General features: G+C 44.6%; 1 protein-coding gene across 2 annotated transcripts in view; it reads left to right on the plus strand.

The window, feature by feature from the left end:
- LMTK2 (lemur tail kinase 2) overlaps positions 1-27,527 on the plus strand; it is a 107,690-nt gene that overhangs the window by 57,794 nt on the left and 22,369 nt on the right. For both annotated transcript variants that reach the window (XM_088451964.1, XM_088451965.1), the window contains one exon: positions 19,336-19,469. In XM_088451964.1, coding sequence (XP_088308090.1) covers positions 19,336-19,469 — 134 coding nt within the window. The remainder of the gene's footprint in view (positions 1-19,335; positions 19,470-27,527) is intronic.

The raw sequence follows: 27,527 nt of genomic DNA on the forward strand, positions 1-27,527 counted from the left end.
CTGCCTTTTGGGGCTGTCCTCAACTCCACCGGGGTTTACCAGCTTTATGGATTTTCTGACAGTTCACCTGTTCAGTGTATCCGAATGCTCCTTTCTCTGGACGGTCTCCTGCTTTTAGCAGGATCACCAAGGTACTTTACCGCCAGGTCAGGATAACCGTGGCTTCTTCTCAGCACAGATAATTAGTCAACGGAGAAAAAGTCCTCCCTGCATCCCTCACAGGGTTTTCTTCATCTGGGAGCACTGCTGGATTCTCAGAATCTGAGAATTTTTCTGGCGTAAGACAAGATCTCCACTCTTCAACTTGGAGTGTGCGGATATCTACGCAGTCGACATATGTCATTACTCTTTGTGATGCGTGGTCTACCAGAGTGTCTACCTTTTGGTAGGGTGGAATGTGCTCAGTTCCATTCCAGGCCTTGCCATAATTGACTCCCCTCCAGATGGATCGAGTTTTTTCCATCGGATCGCTGTTCGAACAATGATACTTTCTCCGGAGGCGAGTTGGTCTCTGTCCGGGTGGCTATGGCCATCTCGTCCAGGGTGTTCTTTGCTAAAGACAGTGTCTGGTCCGCATTCGTTTCGGGGCAGTTGGACGTCTGTCGCTTCTGCCCTGCCACTTAACTTGTTGATACTTTAGGCTGTCTTGGACTTTCACTCTGGCCTAACCCATATGTCACGGTAAACCTGAATAGGTTCAGTCCGACAGTGTCACAACAGTGGCTTCCATCTAGGCAACACTGGTAGTTGGGTGGCAATGTCAGGAATGTCACCCATTCTGACATAGTCCAAGGGTCTTCTCCTGGCCAACTCTGTGGTGTTTATTCCCGGAGCTCTCCATTGGGAAGCGGGCTTCCTCAGCCGTCACGGCGTGCATCCCGGGGACTAGTCTCTTCTCCAAGAGAGGTTTCAACTCCTGGTGAGCAGAGGGGGCCTCCCTGAGGGGATTGATCCCCATGGCCTTCTGACTCGATCACACATTACCGGTGTTACAGTCCAGCTCTAGGAGTACTGAAGCTACCTTCAGTGACTCTTTGTCAGTGAAGTGGTCCTTCCACTTTGTGTACCTGTGTCCTCCGGTCTCCCTTCTTCCTCGAGGTCTTCGGAAGTTTAATTCGAGACGGAGGGGCTTTCCTTCTGGGGGCTCCAGGTCGTCCCAGACATCACTGGTACTAAGATTTTCGGAGTCTCCTCATCGATGCTCCGTTCCTACTGCTTCACTATCTGGACCTGTTGTCTCAGGGTCCTTGTTTTTCCCTGGATCTGGATCGCTTGTCTTTAACTGCGCCCCTACTGTGGTCCTCGGGCTTCCCTGGCTCTGTCTTCATTGAGATGTTTAGAGCAGATAGGCCAGACTTTGCTGGGATCTGCCACGGACTGTGGCATACATAATTCTTATGGTATCGTACCTGTCGATACGATCCTCCGGTGTCCAGGATTTCCAGATATTCTGGCATTCCTTCCGGCTGGCTTGGGTTTCACCCTTGGCCTGGCCTTCCTGACAGTGCGGATCTCTACACTGTCGGTATGGTTAAGATATGGAATTGCTCCGCTCTGGTATCCAGTTCATCCTTTGGAGTGTTTTCTGGATTATGCCTCCACTTGTCCTCCCTAGGGCCTCCTGGGGAGTTAGTAGTGGTTCTTTGTTCCCTCCGGGGACAGTCAATGGAACCGCTGGTTGTGATAGCCATTACATGGTCTATTGTTTAAGCTCTCTCTCTCAGGGTGTTTAAATCAACCAGGAGAGTGTCTGAATTGGGAGCGTTCTCATGTGGCTCCCTCTTCTGGAGGGCATCATGTCAGGGTGAGTTGCTCTCGCCCTGTGTTTCTTCTTAGAGTGGTTTTTAGGTTCCATATTATTCTGGAACTTATGGTATGGCCATTCAGTTCCCAGTCCTCTCGGCTGGTGTGGCCTCATGGACTGTGGTCCGGCCTCTTTGGCGTTAGGTGATCCGTTCAAGTTCCTTATGGTAATCTGACTCCTTATTGGTGGTCTGCGGTTTCTGGTTTTAACAGGAAACGATGGCCGGCCTATAATGAAATGTTGGCTGGATGGCCTCGTATGTGTTCCTCAGGGGCCTACCCATGGGTGGGCATTTCTGTCGTTGAGGCCTGTTTTTTTTTTTTTTCTCGGGCCGTGTAACCCTCGTGGGCGGCTCGTCGTGGCACCTCGGCTGTTTTGCCTTACTAGGTGTCCACGTGGTCTTCTGTCCATACCTTTTTAAGGTTCTAGGCATTGGTTTCCTTTGCCTCTCAGGATGCTTCCTTTTTGGCGACGGATTCTCCTCTCAGCACAGGAGCGTCCCCACCCTTGGTTGAACTGCTTTGGGACATCCCCAAGGTCAACCCTGTGGACCCCCTATGGACCCTGAAGTAGAAAACAAGAGATATGGTAAGAACTTACCTTTATCTCTGTTTCTACGAATTCCATAGGGTCCACAGGGCGCCCGCCCTGACGCACCTGGCTTCATATGGGCTGTGTTACTGGTCACCGGTTTCCCGTCTCCTTTTCTGTGAGTATGGTTCTAGAGTGTTCCAGTTTTCTCTCTCTTTTTCTCTCCTCCTCCGGCCTTTGGCTACTTACAAACTGAGGTGCCTCTGGCTGGGGGGCGGGGTTATAGGGAGAGTGGACCCAAGTGCATCCTGGGAGCTAAAAGCTTTAACTGCGTGGTGCTCGGATTTGGTTCCCAACCTATACCCCAAGGTCAACCCTGTGGACCCTATGGACTTCGTAGAAACAGAGATAACAAAGGTAAGTTCTTACCATATCTCTTGTTTTTTTTTTTTTCTGTTCTTATTTAGCACAGATTATTTATATTCGAGGTGCATTGCAGCTGCTTTACGTCTGTCTGCACTGTGCGTTATCGTAATAATCCCCAATAGTTATTCTGTGAGGCCTGTTGGTACATGGCAGTAGTGTTCATGGTTGCTGAATCTGACTGCACGTGCTGGTTTTCTACAGTGACCAGTAAAATCGCATCACTATTTTATTTACCAGTTATTTATATAGCGCACACATATTCCGCAGCGTTTTACAGAGAATATTTTGCCACTCACATCAGTCCCTGCCCCAGTGGAGCTTACAGTCTATGGGGGTCATTCAGACCCGCTCGCGAGCGGGTAGATGTTCCCCCACTGCGCATGCGCGAGACCCGGCGAGCGACGGGCTCTCCATCGCTCCGGGTCTCGCACCAAAGGGGACGTGCTGTCGATGTTGATTGACAGCACGCCCCCTTTGGTGGGCGTGCCGGGGGCCTGCCAGACGGAGGCGTTCCCATGGGAACGCCTACCGTCTGACGCAAGCCCCACTGATGTCAGTGGGAGTGATTTTGGCTCTGATAGAGCCAAAATCACTCCAGGGCTTGCGGCAGCGAGACCCTACCACAGGGTCGCGACCATCATCATGGACACTCGCATATGCTGTGGGTGGTCACCCACAGCTAGGAGGCCGCTCCATTTTCATGGAGGAGGGCACTGATTCAGAGCGAGCGCTCTGGTCAGAGCGTTCGGCTCTGAATCAGGCCCTATATTCCCTACCACATGCTCTCACACATACACACTAGGGTTCATTTTTGTTAGGAGCCAATTGACCTACCAGTATATTTTTGGAGTGTGGTAGGAAACCGGAGGAAACCCACGCAAGCACAGGGAGAATATACAAACTCCACACAGTTAGGACCATGGTGGGAATCGAACCCACAACCTCAGTGCTGTGAGGCAGTAATGCTAACCATTACACCGTCTGTGCTACTAATTGGCTTGTTTGCATTGCAGCCTCTTCGATTTGTAGTTTAAACTGAGGAAACGCCATAAAATGCCAATTTCAAATCTGTCTGAGACAACATTTTAAATCCATAGCAGGAACATATGCAATTGTAATCAAATAGAGAAATGTCCACCGTCTTTATAATTAAAGGTAAAATGTAGCCTAGCAATACATATTTTTCTTTTGAATAATGGATTATGGTTCGGAAGCCCAGCCATGTTGGCCCTATGGCAGGTTTGTGAAGTGGTATGACACAGATGTCCTCTCTTACATCTACAGTGGGATGTGGAATACTCAGGAAGTCGCAATGTCTGACTTGTTTGATAAACCGTATTTATATATGTGCTGCTAGGACTTTATAAATGTATATAAATAAAAGAATAGAGGATGGGTCAGTAAGTGGGTAAATATTTGACATGCTGAGCAGCAGCTTTCCATTTAAAATATATGAATATAATCAAAGTCAAGTGATGTGTAAATGGCATGGTAACTTCCTCCTCTTCTTAGATGATCTTGAGACCTAAGTCAAAGCTGTTAATAATTGTGTGCGGCCCCGTTAATCTTATCACTGGTGAGCTCTTAACTTCAGTATGTTGTTTGTCTAGGTTTCTTATTTCTGTTTTTGGTCACATACCCCCTTTACATCTACAATGGACTGCATAGATTTGCAATCAGCGTTGGGAACAAAGTAAAAGTGACGGCTGTTTCATATAGATAGGCCATATTATGTACCTTTAGTAAATGCAACCTCCTTACATTGTGGGGAAATTTATATTAAGATCTATATCTTCACATGTGTATTCCCTGCCCCAGTTGACACACACACACACTGCGTTTAATTTGGGCAATCTTAAATGCAAAACAAGGTTCATTGTTAAATTGTTTACTACTAAAGCACAGACATCCCATTGCCTTATACGTTTATATCTGTGAAAGAGACCCTTCTAAAATGCACCAATCTGCATTTTCAGGTTGGTGTTTTGCCCTTAGCTGTGCACCATATCGCTGTGTGCTTTCATAGGCTTACAGACCTAGAAAAATAATTTCTCTTGTAATTTGAGTTGTTTCAAGAATATTCATGGAAATTCTCCATAGGTAAAAGCTACTGGTTGCTCTTAAGGTGGCTTATATTGAACTGTGTAAATTGTTATCATCACAACAGGGGTTCCCGACTGGGAGGCTCAATGTAGTTTTGTTGGCTCCCTACAGTCCTTAATGACCTCTATGGGTGATGAGTAACACTATTTCTCTTTCGTCTGGACTGGGGGATACTGGACCATGGGTTGTAGGTGGGGAGGCGTGGATTTGGCACTAACACTGAAATCTAGAACTCCTCCCCTCTGCAACCCCTGACTTCAGGGTAAGTTTAGTGCCAGTGGAGAGAGACACGTTGTTTCAGGGTTGCTCTGCAGCCCTGGTTTAGCTTAGGGATTTTTCTTTATTTGTAATGTTATGTATGTTTTTTGCTATAGGTACTGTGCGCTGCTTATAGCAGCACACAGCTGGAGTATAAAGCGGCAGTGAGAGCTGCATCTATGGGGGGGGGGGGTGGCGCGGCGCTGAGCGCTTCCCCGCTTTCCATACACCGTCTGGACCCGGGGATAGCGTGCTGCTGTTACCTGGTAGAGGTGCAGGCAGTCAGCGTGGTCCTGGATGGCGGGCGCCATCTTGCCGGGTTTCTTGTCGGTGGCTCCTGCGGGGAGAGCGCCGACTACAGACCGACCGCAGGACATGCTGTTCTTGGAAGCTGTGCAGTGTTGGGCCTGGTTAGTACTTGGATGGGAGACCACCTGGGAATACCAGGTGCTGTAGGTAAATGTGGGGTCAGTCCAAGTGCTTTCCCCACTGAGGGGAGTAACACTTGAAGGTAGGAGCAGTGAGGCTCGCTTCAGTATGACGGGGGGAGGAGCCATGACTGCTGGTTCCCCCCGCTCTCCAGTGGCAAAATGCAGGCCCCCAGGAAGTCTGATCACAGCTTTTTAAAGGACACAAGCCTGAACAGCATAGAGGGAAGACAGGGCAAGCTCCTTTCCCTCTGCAGCGTACAGCGAAGTAGTTTTCAGTATTACTGTCATCTGTTCTTGTGCCTGCTTCTAGTGTTTGCATATTCATTGCAACTTGTTATATTTTTTGTATTTTGGTTTCCAAAATAAATAAAAAATTTCCGGGCTGACTGCTGTGGCAGGGCAGCGCAGGAAGGGGGGTGCTCTAATGACTGGCAAAAAGTCCAAAAAGGGCCAGAACCCCACTATGGCTATATTTTTTTACATGTGCCCAGTGTCAGGCTAAATTGGCGTGTGGACAATTGGATGCAGGGGCTTTGTGTACGGACGGTCAGCTGGGGCCTACGTGTGCGCAGCCAGCTGGGGGAGCCACTCCACTTACGGAGGAGTCTGCATGGGCTCAGGCTATGGGCCGTTCACTCTCTGACCTAATGACGTTGCTCCGCTGTAGAGAGGAATTAGCCCAAGCAGCGCCCGTGCCTGTTTTGCCCTCACGGCCTGCTGTTGAAGGGGGTGGTTACCGGGGTCCTGATCATCCTTGGGTCCGTACCATGGTACGCTAGGCGGTAGGGGTCGAGAAAGTATCGGCCTTTATGGAATGCTTCTTTGAGGAGTCTAAACTACGCATAAGCATCCTCCTCCATCCAGTGTCTTGTTGGAGTCAGATCCCGAGGGAGAGGAAGAGGGGGAACTCCAAGAGGAGGTTCTGCCCGACGAGGAAGGTTCAGACTCTGCATCAAGTCAGGGCGTAGAGGACCTTATTATGGCAGTAAGGCAGTCTTTGGACTGTCTGGACCTTGACGCCTCAGCTAGGGTGGAAGGGCCGTTTAAGAGGAGGCGTAAGAGGGTCGTTTGTTTCCCAGTGTCTCAGGATCTTTCAGATCTGGTAGACGAAGCCTGGAAGACCCCAGATAAAAAGTATGCTACTCCTTGTAAGTTTGCAGTCCTTTATCCCTTTCCACAGGAGCAGGTTGCTAAGTGGGAGCTGCCTCCAAGAGTGGATGCGGCTGTGGCTTGTTTAGCAAAGGTCCAAGGGGCTGCCTCCTTTAAGGATCCGCTGGACAAAAAATTAGAGTGATACCTTAGGAGTGTTTATATGGGCGCCGGAGTAGTTATTCGCCCATTATTGGCATCTGCATGGGTCTCTCGAGCCATAGGAGAAGTGGGCTGACAAATTAGTGGTAGGCCTTGCCGGTGACTCATCCAGGGAGGACTTACTGGTACTGGCGGAACATATACGTGCGGCTGCAGACTGTGTGTGAGGCCGCACAAGATGGAGCGCAGATTGCCTCGAGTCTCAGCCACGGCAGTCGCACGCAGAGCACTCTGGCTTCACATCGGGAGACGGACGCCGAATCTAAAACGCGCTTTAGAGTCTCTGCCGTTTTGTGTAGGCATCCTGTTCGGCTCTGAGCTTGACACTATTATATCCCAGGCGACAGGTGGAAAGAGCACTTTTCTGCCTGTGGTGCCCCAGAAGCTAAAGGGCTCACGTTTCCAAGCCTTCCGTTCTTCCTTTTGAGGAGGGGAATGATTAGAGGTCAGGGGGCCCGAGGACGCTCTTTTCCCAGTAGGGGTTCTTCCCCCTCGGGGTAGATTCTCCGGTACATTCAGGCGTCCGGGTACTAGGGCATCTGAGAAGCAGAGTACCTGACAGGATCTCAGCCCATCCGGTCTCAGGGAAGGTAGGGGGCCATCTCCTTCTTTTCAGAGACAGGTGGGTAGCTTCGTGAGTAGATGCCTTAGTAAGGGGCATTGTCTCCCGAGGTTATGTGATCGATCTAAGGGGGCAGCCGCCACAACGTTTCTTCGCTAAAGCGTTACCCTGGGAAGAGACGGGCCGTAAATTAGGCTATCAGTTCCCTCTGTTAAGAAGGGGTTATAGTTCCTGTTCCACAGTCTCAACAGGAACAGGCGTTTTATTCCAGCTTATTCCTAGTCCAGAAACCCAACGCCACTTATCAGCCGATTTTGAATCTACGAGCCTTGAATGCCAGCCTGTGGGTGGATTGGTTTTGCATGGAGTCGCTCCGATCAGTGATCCAGGGTATGTCGGCAAACGAGTTTCTGGCGTCTATCGACATCAGATATGCATAGGTCCACATACCGATTTGGGCGGGGCATCAGTCTCTACTCAGGTTCGTGGTCAGAAGAGCCCATTACCCCGTGCCAACGTCTGACGTTTTTGGGGGTGATTTTCGATACAGCACTGGAAAGGGTTTTCTTGCCCGAGCCCAAAGCCCGGGCCCTTCAGGACTTAGTCAGGAAAGTGTTGTCTGCCCCTCTGCCATCCGGTTGGCTGGGCATGAGGTTACTAGGCACGAGGGTCTCTACCTTCGAGACCATCCAGTACGGCCGCTTCCATTCACTGATTCTCCAGTAGGAGATACTCCGGAATTGGATGGGCCGCTCAGACTACCTTTCTTCTCAGTTGCTGGTTCTGTCAGACAGTACTTCGTTGGTGGCTGGTTACCGATCACCTTCTCCAGGGTCGGTCCCTGGTGACTCCCAACTGGATTATTGTCCCCACAGACGCAAGACCTCTGTCTCCAGGGTACCTGGTCGTCATAAGAGAGAGGTTTCCCAATAAATATGCTGGAGCTTCGGGCCATTTAACGGGCATTGTGCGGGGCTCAGGCCCTCCTGGCGGGCCGACCAGTGAGGATCCAATCAGACAACGCCACAGAAGTGGCATATGTAAACCAACAGGGCGGAACCAAAAGCGCACTTACCATGGCAGAGCACCTTTTAGAACCTAATTGCTAGAATCTGATTGGGTTGCTGTGGGCAACAACCTGCACTTTAATAAATATATCCCCAGAACTGGACTAGTCAAGAAAAGTGTTTTGTTGCAATTAACACCATATCAAAAACATTTTTTAAAGGGGTTATATAATCTATTAGTTATAAGTTAAGTATGTTGTTGCTATTATATAGACTATGCTGTAGATGACAGGCATTTACAAGACCTTAATATATATCTCCCAGGCCCTATCTCGCTATAGTGGGAACCCAGACCAATCAGAATTGGTAACACTGTGCATAGAAAGGATTTTTTTTTTTTACCGGAACTTTTTATTTGTATCTCTATTAAAAGAACAAGGAAGAAATTATGTTAATAGCTGAACAATTGCAAAATCGTTTTTTAATCAAGCTCAATCCTATTTCTGTTTGCTTTAGGAATTGACTTTAGCTGTCCCCATAGACTTTAGCTGTCCCCATAGACTTTAGCTGTCCCCATAGACTTTAGCTGTCCCCATAGACTTTAGCTGTCCCCATAGACTTTAGCTGTCCCCATAGAGAAGAAGAGCGCAAGGGGAGACCAGGAAACAATAGTGGCCTTTGCTAATAAAAAATATGCCTCAAGCTTATGTACACACTGCCCGATGAATGCCGCAGATCTGGTAATCGCTGTGATCCGACGGAATGAATATCCGATCGGTGCGCACCCGTACACACAGCAGTGTCTTGCTCAGTGTGTACTTTCCGTTCATCTCTTGAATGGGATGGGGATGACTGGAACGATTGCGCTTTGCAGGAGCGTTTTGAGTTGTTTATCTGCATCAAATACTCCAATACTCCTGCATACACCCTATCCAATTATCGCCTGATCGCCCTGATGAATGGTTAGTGTGTACCTAGCTTACAGTACATTTATCCTGCAATAGAAAAACTGCAAAGCTTTGTTGGTCTTAAAGCCCCTGCTACAATAAAGTGGGAAAAAAAATTGGTCAAAAACATACATGTGTGTAATAAATAGTAGTGTGCAGAGCAAAGTGATTCAAAGCTTTTATTGCTTGGGTTTGTGCCTACAGATGGTTTAATAGTCTTTTATCTAAGGTGTTGCCTGGATTATAATAGGCAATGAAGCCTGATTACTTGTCAGTAATGTCTTATATATTCATACAGTACCTTACTGTAAATGGAAATGTTTTTTAAAGGCGTTAATAAAAGTAGGGTTGCAAAACAGCATCTGAGTTTAGTTTCTCAGTAGTTCAGTCTGGTTTATTAGAAAGTGGTGATAACATATGTATCTATATTCTATTGTATTTAAAGGTTTTCCACTTAGCAGTGTGTTTAGTGAAGAGAGTGCTGTTGATTGAACCACTGATCTCTTGCCATGGTTGGACTGCTGCTCATACAGAGCTCTAAGTGGCAGGTCACAGTTCAATATGGCCACACACATAGAATGGGTAACCTCCTTGGAAGTTACATTTAGACTGTTAAGATCTTACGACCAGGGTGCTCTCTAGTGACTCACAATCTGCGCCCCCTTCATTAATCTTGTCCGTACTGATTTCAGTTTGTATGATTTGTAACTGACTGTCAGGTGCTACTGAGTTTTGTGATGCCTTACAAATGGTGATCTAGCTGTCCAGCAGTCAGGTGACAACAGCTAATCTTTTATTTGTAAGGTACCACAAAATTCTGAAGTACAGTCAAATTATGCGAAATAGGACTTACCCATAAAACTAGACTAGGAGAGAGAAGAAGGTGCAGCCATGAGACTGAGGGTAGAGTGGGCCCTGCTAGTGATCTTACAATCTAGAGCAGTGTTTTTCAACCACTGTGCCGTGGCACACTAGTGTACTGCGAGCGGTTGTCAAGTGTGCCTGTGCCATGGCGGTCAGCTCAGCACACTTGCACTATAGTGTTTTATTCCTGTGGAGGCCAATATGTGGGTATATTTTATGTGGGAGCCAATGTTTGTTTGTTTTTTTCATTGATCACGCACACGACATAGCCGGATAGTGTGCCTTGGCAATTTTAAAATTTTGTGTAGTGTGCCTTGAGTTGGAAATCACTGATCTAGTAGAGGGAGAGGGTAATGCTGGGACAGTAGGAGCTAATGGGACTTGCAGTGGACACAGGACTGGAGCTGGTAAAGCAATGCAGTTAGTAGTATCCTATGCGGTTAGGATGTACTTTTAATGGTATTTAGGATAGATCTTGAAGACTGGGTGAGAAACTAGTCAGACTGGGAATGGCAAAGCATTGGAGATATCTTGGAGGTGGAGTGAGAGGACAGAGATGTAGGAGGAGATGGTGAGGCAGAGAAGCTTGAGTTTAATTCTGGAGGAAATGGGGAGCCAAGGCAAGTGGTGCAATGGATGTGGAAGGAGAGAAGGGATAAGGATTTTTTTTTTTTTTTTTTTTTTTTTTATATATACATCCTAAGCGAGAATAGGTTATATTCTTGCATTGTTTTGAAGGAGGAGGCGACAAGACTGGGCAAGGTTGGGGTTATGTGTTTGTGATGTTAATCCTTTGATGGAGATCGGGACATCCAGGTGGAGATGGCAGAGACAGTTGGAAACGCAGGATAACACAGGAGGGTAGCTGATAGGAGAAAGAGGTGTGTTGTTTGCATAGAATTGTTAATGGTATTGGTTCACTGAGAGGATAGAGAGAAAGGGGAGCAGATTCCCAGGGCAGAGCCCTAAGTAGCCCCAATAAAGCTTTAGAGCAAGAGGGAGTGGCTGTTCATTTACAAACTCATTACCCGGTATGCATGACAGTGATTCTATACACTTCAATTGAATCATTAAGTATCACAGTTGTTGTGAGGTGTCACAGCAGCTGTAATATCTGGCCAAGCGCCTTGTATCACTAAGGGTGTTGTTAGTTTTACATGTGTTTAATGTAACTAGGAGAGTGCATACCTCTATCTTGTCAGCAGGGTATTATAGGTTCCAAATGACTGCGGCAGCTTTCCTTTAACATAGCATAGCCTATCATGAATGCCAGAATGATACTGTTCTATTTGTGCCCAATTACAGAACTAGACCTTTTACCGAGTTGCCCCTGACCTGGGTAGTTTATGCCAATCTGGTAGCTCAGAAGCGACAGTTGGCATGGTTCTAGGTCATGGAGTTGACTATTGCACGATGCCTTTTCACATACATAATGAATATAGCTAGTCTGGTAAAAAAAAAAATTGTATCCAAATTGTTTTTTTGTTTGTTGTTTTTTTTTACCAGTGTTTCAAAATACGAGCAAGGCTGGGTAGCTGTGCAGGGCAAACGAGATCTCAACAAAAACGATTCCAATAAAATACTGAAGCATATTACTGTACATCTTGTTCATAGGTTGTTTTTGTCTAATGGTGCATACACACAGTCAGATTTTTCTTCAGATCTGAATGATGACTATTTTAATAATCGTTCATATCTGAAGGAAAATCTGACATGTGAGGCTTCAACGATGAACGATGCGCGTTCCTGATGGTCAGATAACGATATCTGACATCTGATGTGTTTGCAGTTAGTTAACGCAGTCAAAAATCATTAAATCGTTCAAATCGTTGGTAAAACCGTTCAATTGTACAATCGATCTTCTGTCAAATTTAACAGTGCGTATGCACCATAAGCAAATTAATACTATACTAGGGAATCCTGATGGTAACCACCTTAGTTATGGATGATATTATGGATATTAGTTACTGTGGATAAAATGGAGATGACTTGTGATGTCAGTGGGGCCGGCCCCAGACGGTAGGCGTTCCCATGGGAACGCCTCCATCTGGGCAGCCACGCCCCCGGCACGCCCACCAAAGGGGACGTGCTGTCACTCACCATCGACAGCATGCACCCTTTGATGCGAGACCCATAACGACGGCTTGGCCGTTGTTATTCGGGTCTCGCGCATGAGCACGACGGAGCCGCCTCTGTGTTTTGAGGTCCCTACAAGATGTGCTGATTTATGTGGCTACAAATGTCATTTTTCCACAGCACAATGGTGATGCATTCTAAATGGTGGGTGGACATTTTGCCACATAACCCCCGAAACTAAGCAACCAATTACAACACAACATATACTAAAAAACTAAAATTCTTCTGCAGAAGTCTACACAGACTAATCTAATATGCATATATAAAACCTCTTATTGTGAATTAAATAATGTGTACACATAAATAGCTGTAATAAAGGCTACATAAAGCTGTCTTGTTGAATGACCTAAAGATCTCCCACAAAGATATAAATGGATACTCTTATGTCCACAATTAACACTTGGAAGATTAAAGCCTTGATTAGGTCTCCATATAAAGGTAAGTGCTGCTGATGTAATGAAATCCAAGTCTTATACAAACACTTACTTAGCTCCGTATAGCACGGCTAAAGTCCCCGTCTATCCAGGTAGCCCGCTGCGCTGATGACCTCCAGGTCTTTTAAAACTGCAGGTATTGTAACTAGGTCAATTTTCCAGTACAATTTGTATAAAGAATGATTATTCTTTTATTACTTTAGGTGTCTTGAAATTGTTTGTTGATTTTCTGCCATATTTAGTCTTTTTACATTTCCAATATTTAGATTATTAGTGCAACACCACCGTGTTCCATTTTTGTCTGATCACCCCTTGGTGGTCTGAATTGGGTGTACACAGACCCATAGGTGTGTGCAGCTGTTTTTTTTGGGGGGGGTAATCATAATTAGCATGCCGGTGCCAGTCTGATCATTTTTGTTGTTTGCAACTAATCACAACGCCCTGTTCAGACTACAGTATCATAGAAATATATCACTCATGAAAGTAGTCGTCCTGCTATTAGTATATAGATTTGGAGATTTAATTATCTTAAGTTTTACCCACACTCTTATAAGTTACATTTTTCTTGTGGGGGAGATTATCACACCACACCCCAAATAGTTACCTAGTTTAGGGTTTAGAAAGTTTATTGGATAGCCTACATATAATTCACTTGTGTGGTTGTATTCGTTTGCAGGGAAATTAAAAAAACAAAAACAAGACTCTCAACATTCAGCTTTTATTTAAGTAGTGCTAAATGGACTGGTAAATGTATTAATCAAACATGCCGATCTAATATTTTCCTTGAATGTGTTGGTGATGATACAGATGAAATCGACTGTGAGGGACGTGATCTTGCTTGCACTTGTAAAGGTGCCCATACATGGTGCGATATAGCAGCCGATCCGACGGATTGGTACGATATCTCTGCTGTATCGTACAGTGTATGGGCATAATATCGGACAGTGCGCGCTCCCGTGGGGTCGTACATCGCACATCCAGATCTTACTGCTTGTTCATTTGATCTGGGGATGCGATGTATGATCCTATGCAGCGCTGTGGGGGTGGGGGGGTGTGCCGGCATGTCAGGCAGCGAATCGCTCCGTGTGGGGACCGCCCGATATATCGGCCGTCGGACCACAGGCTGCGCCGCAAGGTGCATATCGCAGGGTGTTTTACACTTGTAAGTCTCATTGGTTCACTTTTCACAAAATAGTAGAACTTTGAACTCTCAGAACAGTTGGTACACACTGCCACCTAGTGGTTTAACACTTTCACTCCAGCAACATGGAAAGCTCTGCTGTGAAAACAGACTGAGCCTGTTTAATTCTGAATACAGACTTAAAGCTTTTTACCTCTCTATCTAAAGCACTTGTTCTTGAATATATCTAATGCAAAATTTGTCATGCCACCAAGATGCAAAAATCTTCAGTCCAGCAAGACTAGCATTAAACTTAAATATGTAGCCAAGGAATTTCTTTCCATCTAAATAAGGGAGGTGAAGGGCAGTGGAAAGCTTAGCGTGTAGCGGCTCCCGAGCAGAAGTTGCATGCTGCTTAGAAGTATGTTGGGCACACACTACCAGTATATAATTGGGCTTTGGTTAGCAATCAGCACCTCACCTCCTGAGCAGGGAACAGAAGTGCTGCTGGGACTTTGATACAAAAGGAAAAGCCAGTAGCTAGTCAGGAGCAGCAGATGTAGTTTGGGGAGTATAACTTACCATGGTGCAGATTTTTGATCATTTCTAGACAAAATATTAAGGAAATACTTATTCATGTTTAATGGGGAATATTAAGTGGCACTATTTATTAAATAATATAAAAATGAGGCGCAAAGGAGGAGTCAGGGACTAAGTGAGGCCCCAAAGTCTTTCTGGCTGCTCCTTAGTGATCTCACCACAATCCCTTGGTAGTAAGCTGCTATCCTTGTTGCACACATTTGTTCTGATTTCAGCACATTGATGAGAGTAGGCCCCGAACAACATGCCAAATAATAATGAAATCATGTCTCTAGGACGGTGCCGTCAGAGAATGGAATGGCTATATGCTCATCGCCAGGAAATAGTCATACAGCGAGGCTATGAAGGTTTGCTAGAATTGTGGAGGCCACAGGAGTGTGTTACATGTCCTTTTATTTGTGCAGCCGTAATATAAAGGTTGTGTGAATGTTGTAGAAGGTATTGGATAAGGACATACATGGCACCTGCTTGACTAGAGACCCTGTGTCTGTTCCGGGAGGTGTGGTGAAGGGGTAAAGGCACCCGTATTATATACTTCCTGCTGGGTTGAAAAAAACAGGTTTTTTAAAAAACAAACACTTTTTATTTTTTTTCCCCAACCCTGGTTAGAAAACGTTAAAACATGGTTACTCAACATTTCTAATACATAGCAGTATATCACAGTGTTAATGTATACATGCACAATTCAATGATCCCGCAGCTCACAGATGGGACATACTGTTTATGTCTGTTATTTTGTGTTGAACAATTATATTTGCTGTTCTAGTAGCCCTCGGTGGTACTGATTTCCGCATAGCCCTCCCTGGGAGTGATTCCGAGTTGCACGCATCTGTAAAAACTGATGCATTTCCCAATTTAGAACTGACAGCACATGTATCTGAATCACAAAACATGTTGGGTACATGTGCCGCATGACGTGTACAAAGTCACAAGTAGGTGCTTTTGTCGTGTCTTGTTCTAATGTGTAGTAGATGTTTCTGAGTGGCACACGTAGTGTCTGTTTCAAATGTGTATTTAAATCTCCGTGCCATTCTGAGTAGTACATATGGGGAAGGGGCACCTTTTTCCGACAGCTATTGTACACTAGGGTGAGTAAAAAGAAAGAAATTGCGTTTTCGAAATTCTAATAGTGCGGAAAAGTTGTGTGTCCATAACAGTAACTTGTGGCAAATTTTCAGCTGTCAGATAATTATTACTATCCCCACCGGGCGCTTGAAGTTTTGAATATTTGACACAGACTAGCATATTTTGTAAGCAGGTGAAGGCACAGTTTTGGGGAACATGTTTTGGCAAGTAAGCTGTTTTTAGGTGAAAATGCTTCAGTTGAACTCTGTTAGGTACAAATCTTTAGGGTAGACTTTTAAAAGGAGTCTGCTTGTCTCATTCCTTTATCATTAAAGCACCAAGTGGATGGCACAATTAATGAGTTGGGAAAGGTGTTTCCCTTTTTCCTGCATGATCCTGGCTGAGGTCTAACTTTAAAGCTGCATACACACGTAAAGATTTTTTTATCCAACCAGCCAACTAGTTGATTGGTTGGAATGAAAATCTGGTAAGTTATGAAAGCAAAATGACAATAAGCAATTTGCTCCCAAACGCCGGAAAATGGACAAAAACTGTTGTTTGAACAAATTCTTTACATCACAGGTTCTCAAACTGTGTCCTCATGACCCCAAACAGTGCATGTTTTCCATGTCTCCTCACAGAACAACAAGTGAAATAATTAGCTCCACTTGTGGATCTTTTAAAATATGTCAGTGAGTAATGAATACACCTGTGCTCTTGCTGGGTGACCTGGAAAATGGACCTGTGTGGGGTCCTGAGGACCGAGTTTGAGAACCACTGGTTTAAGGCCCCCATACATCAGAGATGGATTGCAGCAATCGTGTAATTTGCAATAGTTTGTGTATAAAAATCTGCAATGTATGGGCTTCACAGATCGCAGATTGCAACCAAAAAGTGACTGGAATTGTTTAATCAGATTGTCCAACATGTTGGATTTTACAGATCGATTGGGGCTGTAGATTGCTAGTGTATGGACATGATCAGCAGATTTGCAGACCGTTTATAGCAAAATGATGGGCCTTTCAAGAATGCCAGATCTGTGTTTGCTGCAATCGATCTGCAAATCACTGAAAAAGATCTGTAGTGTATGGGCGCAGATTGCTCGATTGGGACATCCTAAGATCGGGCAATAAATCCTCAAATTGTTCAACTGTGGTTTTCAGATTGCTGATGTATGGGGGGGCCTTTAGATCAAACATTTAACAAACTTGTCTGAATTTCCATTTTCATCTGTTTTCTGGGATTTAGGAGCAAATTGCTGATCATCATTTACTCCCATACCTTACTAGATTTTCATTACAAAAACCAATCAACTAGTTGGATGGTTGGACAAAAAATCTTTACGTGTGTATGCAGCTTAAGCCATAGTTGACTTGCTCAGACAGCTACTGGTTTACTTATCTGTATCTGTTTATAGAAAGGTTCTACAGTGAACTCTTGGTCCACTTTGTAAAAACAGGTCTATATGATCTATGCCTGCTGCAATGCATGATTTCACATGTCTGCACAGTGCTGATGGATGACATGCAGTGTTCATGTGTAATTCAGTTACAAGTCTATTTCAGCCAGGCCTGGTCTTAAATGTCTGGCAGCAAAACTTAAGTCTTAAGGCCCCCATACATCAGAGATGGATTGCAGCAATCGTGCAATTTGCAATCGATTGTGTATAAAAATCTGCAATGTATGGGCTTCACAGATCGCAGATTGCAACCAAAAAGTGACTGGAATTGTTTAATCAGATTGTCCAACATGTTGGATTTTACAGATCAATTGGAGCTGTAGATTGCTAGTGTATGGACATGATCAGCAGATTTGCAGACCATTTCTAGCAAAATGATGGGCCTTTCGGGATTGCCAGATCTGTGTTTGCTGCAATCAATCTGCAAATCACTGAAAAAGATCTGTAGTGTATCGCGCAGATTGCTCGATTGGGAAATCCTAAAATCGGGCAATAAATCTTCAAATTGTTCAACTGTGGTTTTCAGATTGCTGATGTATGGGGGGGCCTTTAGATCAAACATTTAACAAACTTGTCTGAATTTCCATTTTCATCTGTTTTCTGGGATTTAGGAGCAAATTGCTGATCATCATTTACTCCCATACCTTACTAGATTTTCATTACAAAAACCAATCAACTAGTTGGATGGTTGGACAAAAAATCTTTACGTGTGTATGCAGCTTAAGCCATAGTTGACTTGCTCAGACAGCTACTGGTTTACTTATCTGTATCTGTTTATAGAAAGGTTCTACAGTGAACTCTTGGTCCACTTTGTAAAAACAGGTCTATATGATCTATGCCTGCTGCAATGCATGATTTCACATGTCTGCACAGTGCTGATGGATGACATGCAGTGTTCATGTGTAATTCAGTTACAAGTCTATTTCAGCCAGGCCTGGTCTTAAATGTCTGGCAGCAAAACTTAAGTCTTAAGGCCCCCATACATCAGAGATGGATTGCAGCAATCGTGCAATTTGCAATCGATTGTGTATAAAAATCTGCAATGTATGGGCTTCACAGATCGCAGATTGCAACCAAAAAGTGACTGGAATTGTTTAATCAGATTGTCCAACATGTTGGATTTTACAGATCAATTGGAGCTGTAGATTGCTAGTGTATGGACATGATCAGCAGATTTGCAGACCATTTCTAGCAAAATGATGGGCCTTTCGGGATTGCCAGATCTGTGTTTGCTGCAATCAATCTGCAAATCACTGAAAAAGATCTGTAGTGTATCGCGCAGATTGCTCGATTGGGAAATCCTAAAATCGGGCAATAAATCTTCAAATTGTTCAATTGTGGTTTTCAGATTGCTGATGTATGGGGGCCTTTATGCATTCTACCTGATGTTTATAATTAAACACACTTCTTATGTCAGATCATATTATCTTGTTTTCTGATACAAAGACTGAATAATGCTTGCTGCCAAGCTCAATATGTGTAATGTTTTTTTTTTGTTTGTTTTTTACAGTTCTCCGAAATAAACAACAATTATCACTGGGGGGAATTCAATTCAGTGCGATGTAGAATAGCCGCGGGAGGGAGTTCCCGAAGCTATTCAATACACCGTGCTGTTTGGGCGGGCAAAGGATTTCTTCTCGCACCCCCCAGGGGATGCGAGGAGAAATCCGACAAAAGTGCCAAGCGCGCAGCTGTTTTAGTGCTTAGCGCGGCGCTAACTGCCGCGCGCCCAGCACTTTAGTCAGAGAATGCCAGTTCTCGTGCCTTTAACACCCTTGTTAAGTAGCGAGAACTGGCATTCTCCGACATAACAGCGCACTGAATTGATTAGCTCCAGGAGCTTCCTCCCGGTGCTATTCAATTCGCGTTGAATTGAATTCCTCCCAATGTTTGTGTGTTTGGCACTGCTGTTAATGGTTCCCGTTTTGTTGTCGTAGTCTCTCCCCTCGCTGACACATGCTGCCACTGATTTTCAGGAGTACGCTTTCCTTTTGAAGGGTTAATATGCATCTTAAAAGCAGAGGGGTAAAATGTGATATAAATTCAAATGAGTCCCAATTACCCATAAAAGGAGATGTACTCCGTGTTCAGGAGGAATTCTTATTTGAGACATGAAACTTGATGAGTTGAAGACTATTAAGCTGTACAACTTTACTAATAATAACCTTGTTGACTGATTAGATCTAAGTAATGTATTTAGTTGCTGCGTTTTAAGCATCTCTGAAGTGCAATCAGCAGATGAACAAGCTGATGATGATCTGCTGCTTTCTGTTGCAGGGTGACCTGAAGACCTATTTAAGTAATGAGAGGGAGAAGTTGAACGGAGACACAGAGGTCATGCTGCTCCAGCGTTTGGCGTGTGAAATCGCTGCTGGACTTGCCGTAATGCACAAACACAATTTTGTACACTGGTATGTACTATGTTACATGGCAATGACTGTACTTTCTTTTAACAATGCACTTTAAAGCTCCCATATGTGGTTTATGGTAAAATGTGACAGTGGAGCCCCTGAAAGGAAAACTCAACAACTAATAAGCAGCCAGGGACGACCAGTATAGTAAAAGTTCATAGCGGTCCTGGACGACTGCAGCGCTGCAGACTTTGTTAAATTGCTCCTATGCCACAAATAAAACCAACCGATTTTTACAACATTACGGTCAAAATACTGACCAGGTTTTCCAGTCATCGCAGTTGGACGTCTCCTAATGGGTCACTTTTTTTTTTTTTTAAAGGAAGTCTAGTGGGTAAAATAGGACTCTTCCAAATACCTGACAGATTAATGACCAATCTCCACCTTCATATGACAACGCGGCTGTACAGATTGTCATCCTAAAAGGTGACAGCACTTTATCAGAACTCTAATGCCCTACGTAATGGACTGGTGCCGTGTAAATATTGGTGTATAATTGTAGTGTTTATGCAGGTGATTTCCTGTAATCAGAAAAGGACAGCCAGATCTATTACATCACTTAGACTGGTATGACTTTATTTCAGTATCTTGTCTGTCAGAGCGAACAGATACTTAATCTGTGGAAAGCACTTGTTGCCATTCTTTACAAATAGCTGTCATTTGACACTTGGTTTCGTGTGCAGTCCCTGACCTGCTGGTGTAAGAAGCCCCACATGCTGTCTAGACCGTGCATCGGGTATCTCATGCAGGGAACACCGAGCAAGCATTTTGTTTTTTTGATCTATATTGGCCCATGGCATATGGTTATCTGCACAAAAATGCAACTTTTCTAAACACTGACATACTGAAAACCTGTCTTTTATGCCAATCACGAAAATGATGAAATGGTGTGTGTTTGTGTGTGTATACACTTGTGTGCTGGCTCTAGATTCTGGAATATTGCCGTTATGATGGTGTTTTTGTAGCAATTAACTTATACTCAAAACCCCCTGGCTTGGAGAGGATATATTGTAAGGACACTGCTGTGGTTTCTTTTTTTGTGTTTCATGTCCTCACTTTCAGAGTGTGTACCCGGTGGGCATCAGTAACTGGGAAATACTGTTAAAGTAAGGCTGGGGCTATTCACTTTCACAACTCTCAAATTGTAGCGTGTCATCTGTTATGAGCATATTGATGAATAAACACTTTAGATTGTAGGCTCACTTTACTTCGATCTTTTTGAAAGTGGATATGTGCCCGTAGCAGTGGGGATGGCATGTGTTCTCAATTCATACCGCCAGTGGAGTTTCTTATGACCCAGTGTGCTTTCAGTGCTATCTTTCATAGACCACACCACTAGGAAGGAGACGCTCACAGCTATATATGAAAGTTAATGAGGAACTAACGATGGGTTGAATAATCCTCCTCCTGTACACACCTGTAGGTTTCCTGTGCCTACGCTGTGGAGAATTTTGTATGAATAGCGAGTGCTATTCACATTTGCATATGAATCTCTGATTGGACAGCACGGCAGCCCCCACACACTGCAATACTGTGCCAATTGCCCAATTTCTTCTGCATTATTGCAGCCTGTGGGACATATTAAGATTCATTTGGCTACAGAGCAGTGGGATTTTGTAGCTAGCATTAATCTGTTTTTCCCTTGCCATGATTGTTTATGATTATTTGGATCTGTACTGTACAACATTACTTTAGGGAGTATGTCATGGGAAAGCATACACTAAATACTCCAAATGTTCCTTTGGCTTTAAAACGCTGTAGTCTTGTAGCTCTTACCTTAAGAGTAACATCACAGGAACAAGTGAAATGCCAGCTTTACATTAAAACTTACTCGCTAGAACACTGTATACTTGTATTCCTACAATCACTAGGCCAATAAACATTACTTCTGAATAGTAGAGAAATTGTAGGGCGCCCTCCTAAACACAGCTGAATTGTGGCTGGCAGCTTTCCTAGGGGTCTGCCAACACCCAAAAGCCACAAAGGTAAATATATTAGTAAATGATAGCGCAAATAAGCCTCTACTGGACCCTAGAGACAAACTACAGCAGATATAAATACAGGTTGAGTCTCCCATATCCAAAATGCTTGGGACCAGAGGTATTTTGGATAACGGAATATTCTGTATTTTGGAATAATTGCATACCATAATGAGATATATTGGGAATAGGGCCCAATATGAACACAGAATACATTTATGTATTATATACACCTTACACACACAGCCTGCAGGTAATTTTATACAATATTTTCAATCATTTTATGTCTCAAAGTTTGAGTACTGTACATACATGAAATTCATTTATTTTTCCTATACACCTTATACACACAGCCTGTAGGTCATTTTATACATTATATTTAATAATTTGTGCCTTAGACAAAGTTTGTGTACATTGAACCATCAAAAATCAAAGGTTTCATTATCTGTCATGCCAAAAAAATTCCATATTTCGGAATATTTGGATATGGGAGACTCAACCTGTATTTAACAATGTATTTATTGCAATAAAAGGACAGTTACTTTGAGCAGTATATTGATCATACACATGCATAGTATTAGGCGCAATAGCATAAAATTACTATAATCCTCTTAAAATAATAATTTAATAATACAAATAGTATACTATAAACAATATATAAATATCTCGCGCTCTCTCTCTCTTTCTCTTTCTCTCTCTCTCTCTCTCTCTCTCTCTCTCTCTATCTCTCTATCTCTCTCTCTCTATATATATATATATATATATATATATATATATATATATATATTCCGTTCCACAAATGTTAAAGGAGCATCAGCTGTGTACAATGATCTGTGGATCAGAAGCTTCAATTAGCTCTGTTGTGCCCCTCAATCTTTATATGGGGTATAGATTACAAAGTAGCATATGCATGTGTCATTATTCCACTGCGGTAACCACAATGTATGCAATCGGGGTAAATCCTAGTTGATCCTTAAAGGTTCTCCAGTGCAGTTATCCTAGTCCTTAATGGGCTACCGCTCCAGTGAGAGTTCCATATAAGTGTGGTTATTATTATGTTAGGATAGCCACAATGTTGATCTTGCCTTCACACACTATGTGCTGCGGGGACAACTGGACTTGACAATCTCCGCTGTGAGTGGGTGTGACCAGAGAGCTGCAATGCCTGAATGTATCCGCTCACCTGGTAAGTGTAGTCGGCGGTGAAAGCTGGTTCCCGCTGCTGTTCATATGACCGGCAGGCTGCTGCTCATAGAAAAGGTCCGATTACCTAATGGCTGCTTACCTATTAGGTGCGGCCAGCAATAGGTGCCGGGTCCCACAGCAACACAGTCCCTGGGCTCTCAAGTAAAATTCCAAATGGATTATAACAAAGGAGCAGGCATCACACGGAGTCCAATAACCGGTATTATTGTGCCGGGGAGGTATGGTAGTATCAGCGGCACTCCACCCAGTCTCTTATACATCACTTGTAGCACCAAGTGTGCAGTCTTACTTCGGGGGACACCCTTAACGCATTTCATTCTCATTGAGAATTTCTTCAGAAGGATCTTAATAATTTTATGCTATTGCACCTGATACTGCAAGTGTAGGATCAATATATTGCTTATATCTTCTAATGAGGAGGGAATTTCAAAGTAAATGTCCTTTTATTGGAATAATTACATTGTTATATTTATATCTGCATTTGTGTGTCTCTTGGGTCCGGTAGAGGCTTATTGGCGCTATCATTTACTAATATATTTACCTTCATAAAATTACTTCAGAACCTATTCGTTTGTACTGTGTATCAGCACTTTTAGTGATGTAAGGGTAGCATTTTAAATCACTTGTGACCTAGCCCTTACTGATAAATTAAAAGACCACTGTAAACTTATGTTGTTGCAAGCTTTTGTAGAATAACCTTCTCCATGTTGGCGCAAGCTTTTGTAGAATAACCTTCTCCATGTTGGCGCAAGCTTTTGTAGAATAACCTTCTCCATGTTGGCGTAAACTTTTGTAGAGTATCCTTCTCCCCCCTCACTTGTTCTCCTCCATCTCGTCTAGTGATATTACATCCATTAAACCAGGGGTGGGGAGCCTTTTATCGTCCAAGGGCCATTTTAATATATATAACATTATTCGCGGGCCTGGTGAAGGCCACGCCCCCTCCATCTGATGTTACACAGGGACTGGCCACAATCGCCGGTGATTACAGCAATGCCCAGAGCATTCTGAGGATGCTGCGGGGAGCTGTAAGGGCAGCGATGTGACCGTTTGAAGCATCCTAAAGACGCTGCAGGTGACACTGCTGCAAAGATTCTGGCTGCAGGGTACCATTCTAGGCATCCTGCTAGCCAGATGAGACTAGCAGAAAAAAGCTCAGAGGGCCAGACCAAATGATTCCGGGGGGCTTATACGGCCCCCGGGCCTGAGATTCCCCATCCCTACATTAAACCAAACGGACAAAACTGCAGTGTCCTGTGCTTCCGTGCTATACATTCATGTTTGTTCATTGAAGCAACATGTACTTCCTGTAGGGGATTCATGTATCATCTCTGCTTTGCTTCATGTCACTGAAATAGTTTTCAGAGTAATAATATTGCACCCTTTTACACATCATTGTTTCAACTCTTCATGCATAAAGCTCATTAGACGGCATGGTGCATTGACCGTACTACATCTCTGCTAGCCTGTGAAACTGACTGGAACACCTCTTGTCCGTTTCTATTCTCCTCATAGATATGAGAGGTGTAATCGGTTTACTTCTGGCAACAATATCCTGATGCTGTCTGAGTTACAGGCAAATCTCCAGCATCAGTGATTTTGTAGTTGGTGGTAAATGAAAGCAGCCCACTCACCTCTCTGGATTTCACTTACCTGATTTCCTGTTTAGAAACCTGTCAGTTGCCAGTTTTTGGATGACTTGTACATGGACATCAATTATTACTTTGCCCCTCAAATTGCTTTTTTATGAAATGGGTTGTGGACAGCCTAAATATTTGGTCAGTTCTAGAATTTGAATTTCAGCTGACTTTAGAAACCAAAATGTCGGGTGGTTGTGGTTGTTTTTGTGGTTGCTTCTTTTGTGGTGGTTGTTGTTTTGTGGTGGTGGTTGTGTTTTTTTTTTTCCAAATAATTAAGGTTGGAAACATTGCCCTCAAGTTCAGCTTTCTTAAATCCTTATTATGTGATCAAGTCTAAGCAACAACCTCAGTGTGGTAGTAGCTTGTGTAGCCTCATAGGAGAGAGAATGTACTTCCTGACCCAAAAATATGGTGACCATTAATATCTCTGGTTCAGCCTTTTCCACAATATACTCTACAGATACCGTTGTAGAGAGAGAGAGAGAGCGCGTCATCTAATCCAGTTAGAAATGTAGCAAAACCTCTCCCATAAGCAAGTGTCATCTGGTCCTTAATGCAACTGATGCATTAAAGATTATACATATGTTTGTACTGACCTCGTACATCTGTATGCATACGCCTCCTCTAAAGGTGGAATTCTAATTTTTTTATTTTTTTTTGCGACTGTAATGATTGGTGCCCAATGGAGCAATTCGCTTGTTGCTCTGATCGGGTGCGAGTGCTGGGGCTGCACGCATTTCTGCTCGCAATCACGCCTTAGGTGGTGATCAGAAATGTGTGAAAATTACGTGGTTTGGGAGCCCTAACTAGGACTTTAGATGGGTTTAGCCACTTTATGCTGCTAAACTCGGTCTATTTGGGTATGAGAAGGCATGGGTGCCCAAAACAATTGAATATCTCTCCCATCCAATCTCCCATCACTGTATACTGGAGACCGGGCGCAAAAAAACAATTGTAACACCCCCTAGAAGCCTTATTCTAAAGCGGTGGGTTTCAATCTCAACCGACAAGTTTTCCCAACAGATAATGTGTTTGAGGCTTTCTGTCTGTGTCTGTAGGTGGGAGAATTACTGACCCAGCAAAATAAGTGAACTCCCCTGTGCATGATTAAAGGCATCCACAAAATATTACCGGTTTACATTTCTAATTTAACCCTTGTTTTCCCTTTTTGTTAATGATGATGACATCTTATGATACCTCTTTAGTTCTGTCTTTATACTTAGGTGTCCAAATTTGAGTTGTATATTGAAGGTGTTGTACATTGATAATCCACAGTACAAAGAGAATCCCTTTCAGTGATCGCGAAAAGCGGAAAAATTTGTGGGTCCCAGGGACCCCTCGCTTTATAAAATTGGAGTCCTACTCCATCGTTTCTGGGTCCCATCACATATTATGATGGGGTGAAAGCAGGCAGAAGCTGGGACAGTGCTGGTGGGCAGGTAGCAGTTGGGTAGAGCTGGGGGGAAAGGCAGGGAGAAGATGGGGTAGAGAGGAGTAAGGCCTGGCAGTGCTGGGGCTAGGGAGGGGGTAAGTGCAGACAGTGCTGGGGGGCAAGGATAGATAACAGCTGACACAGTATTGGGGTGCAAGGAGGGGGCTAGGGGCAGACCGCACTGAGGGTAGAGAGGGGGCAAGTGTAGATAACAGCTGAGGCAGTACTATGGGCAAGGAGGTGGTTAGCGGCAGGCAGTGCTGGGGCTAGGGAGGGGGCGAGGATAGATAGCAACTTGGGCAGTATTAAGGGCAAGGAGGAAGTTAGGGCCTGGTAGGGAGGGTGAAACTGTAGGTAGCTGGGGCAGTACAGGGGGCAAGGAGATGGTTAGTGGCTGGCAGTTCTGAAGGGTAAGGAGGGTGTAAGGGTAGACAGCAGCTGGGGCAGTACTGGAGGCAAGGGGCAGGCAGTACTACGGGTAGGGAGGCGGTAAGGGTAGACAGCAGCTGGGGCAAGGAGGAGATTAGGGGTAGGCATATTTACAGTGCATCACACAAAGGAGTACCCCATAAATATAGTGGTCTACACACAGCAGTGTATTTAGAGAGTGTAACACACAGGAGTGCCCTCAATTTTTAACACTATTACAGTGTAATGAAATAATGTAAATAGTCCCTCATCAGCAGTGCACAGCTCCCTGGAGGACACTCTACTTACCCAGTCACCAGTACTGCAACTCCCCAGGGTCCCACTCTTCCCTGCTGGTAGTTCTGCAGCTCACTGGTGGGCACTACTGCTGGTAATCCCTGGTGGGCACCGAGCTGGTAATCCCCGCGGCATGGTCACTCTGCTGCCCGCTGCAGGGGCAAACGCAGGATTTTTAAGGGGGGGTTGATGGCTAGATAGCTCTTTGTATATAAACAAACACACAAGCATGCATACATACACAGCATGCGCACACAGCTTACATACACACACACACAAGCATACATACACAAGCATACTTACACATACACACGAGCATACTTACACACACGAGCATACTTACACACACACTACATACATACAGTACACGCACATCAGCAAACTTAGTGTACATACATACCAGCATACATACACACATACACATACAGTACATTCACATAAGCATACTTACATACAGTATACATACACACACACAGCATACATACTGTACACACACATCAGCATACATATAGTACACACACAAACATCAAAATACAGTACTTACAAAACTGAGGTCTGAGAGGGAGGAGATCACTGCCGGAGTCCATGTGGGCGGAGCTGCTGCTGCTCGGCATATGTAGCAGCTTCCTCAGACATCCTGTGCAGAGAGCTCTTCCAGTCAGCTCTCTGCCTGTAAACACTGTAGTATCATCGCTCCTGCAGGTGGCCTCCGGGGGCAGAGACAAGGCTGTCTCCTCTCTAATACACACATTTGGTTCACAGGGGGGTTTCTGCGTGCACTAGAGGGCTGTACTTCACCTCCCAACACTGCGGCGTGGTCACTCTCCTCCCCACTGCTGACAGTGCCACAGGGAGAAGGACCGGAGCAAGCAGAGAAGGGAGAAGCCTCGTGGCAGGCGAGAATTCCTCCGCGCAGACGTGCCACATCCCGCCCACTCCTGTAACTACCAATAGTTACAGCTACATTACAGAGGGAGGGGTCCAGTCCGGGAAGCTTATTCCCCTCTCTCTGCCTCGCAGCCCAGCCCGCCCTTGTCAGTCAATTGGCGGCAAGGGATTGGCTGTAGCGGAGCGTGTCCCCGGGGACCCCCCCATT

This window comes from Taudactylus pleione, unplaced genomic scaffold (genome assembly GCF_031769625.1).
Source record: "Taudactylus pleione unplaced genomic scaffold, aTauple2 ptg000032l, whole genome shotgun sequence".
NCBI lineage: Eukaryota > Metazoa > Chordata > Amphibia > Anura > Myobatrachidae > Taudactylus > Taudactylus pleione.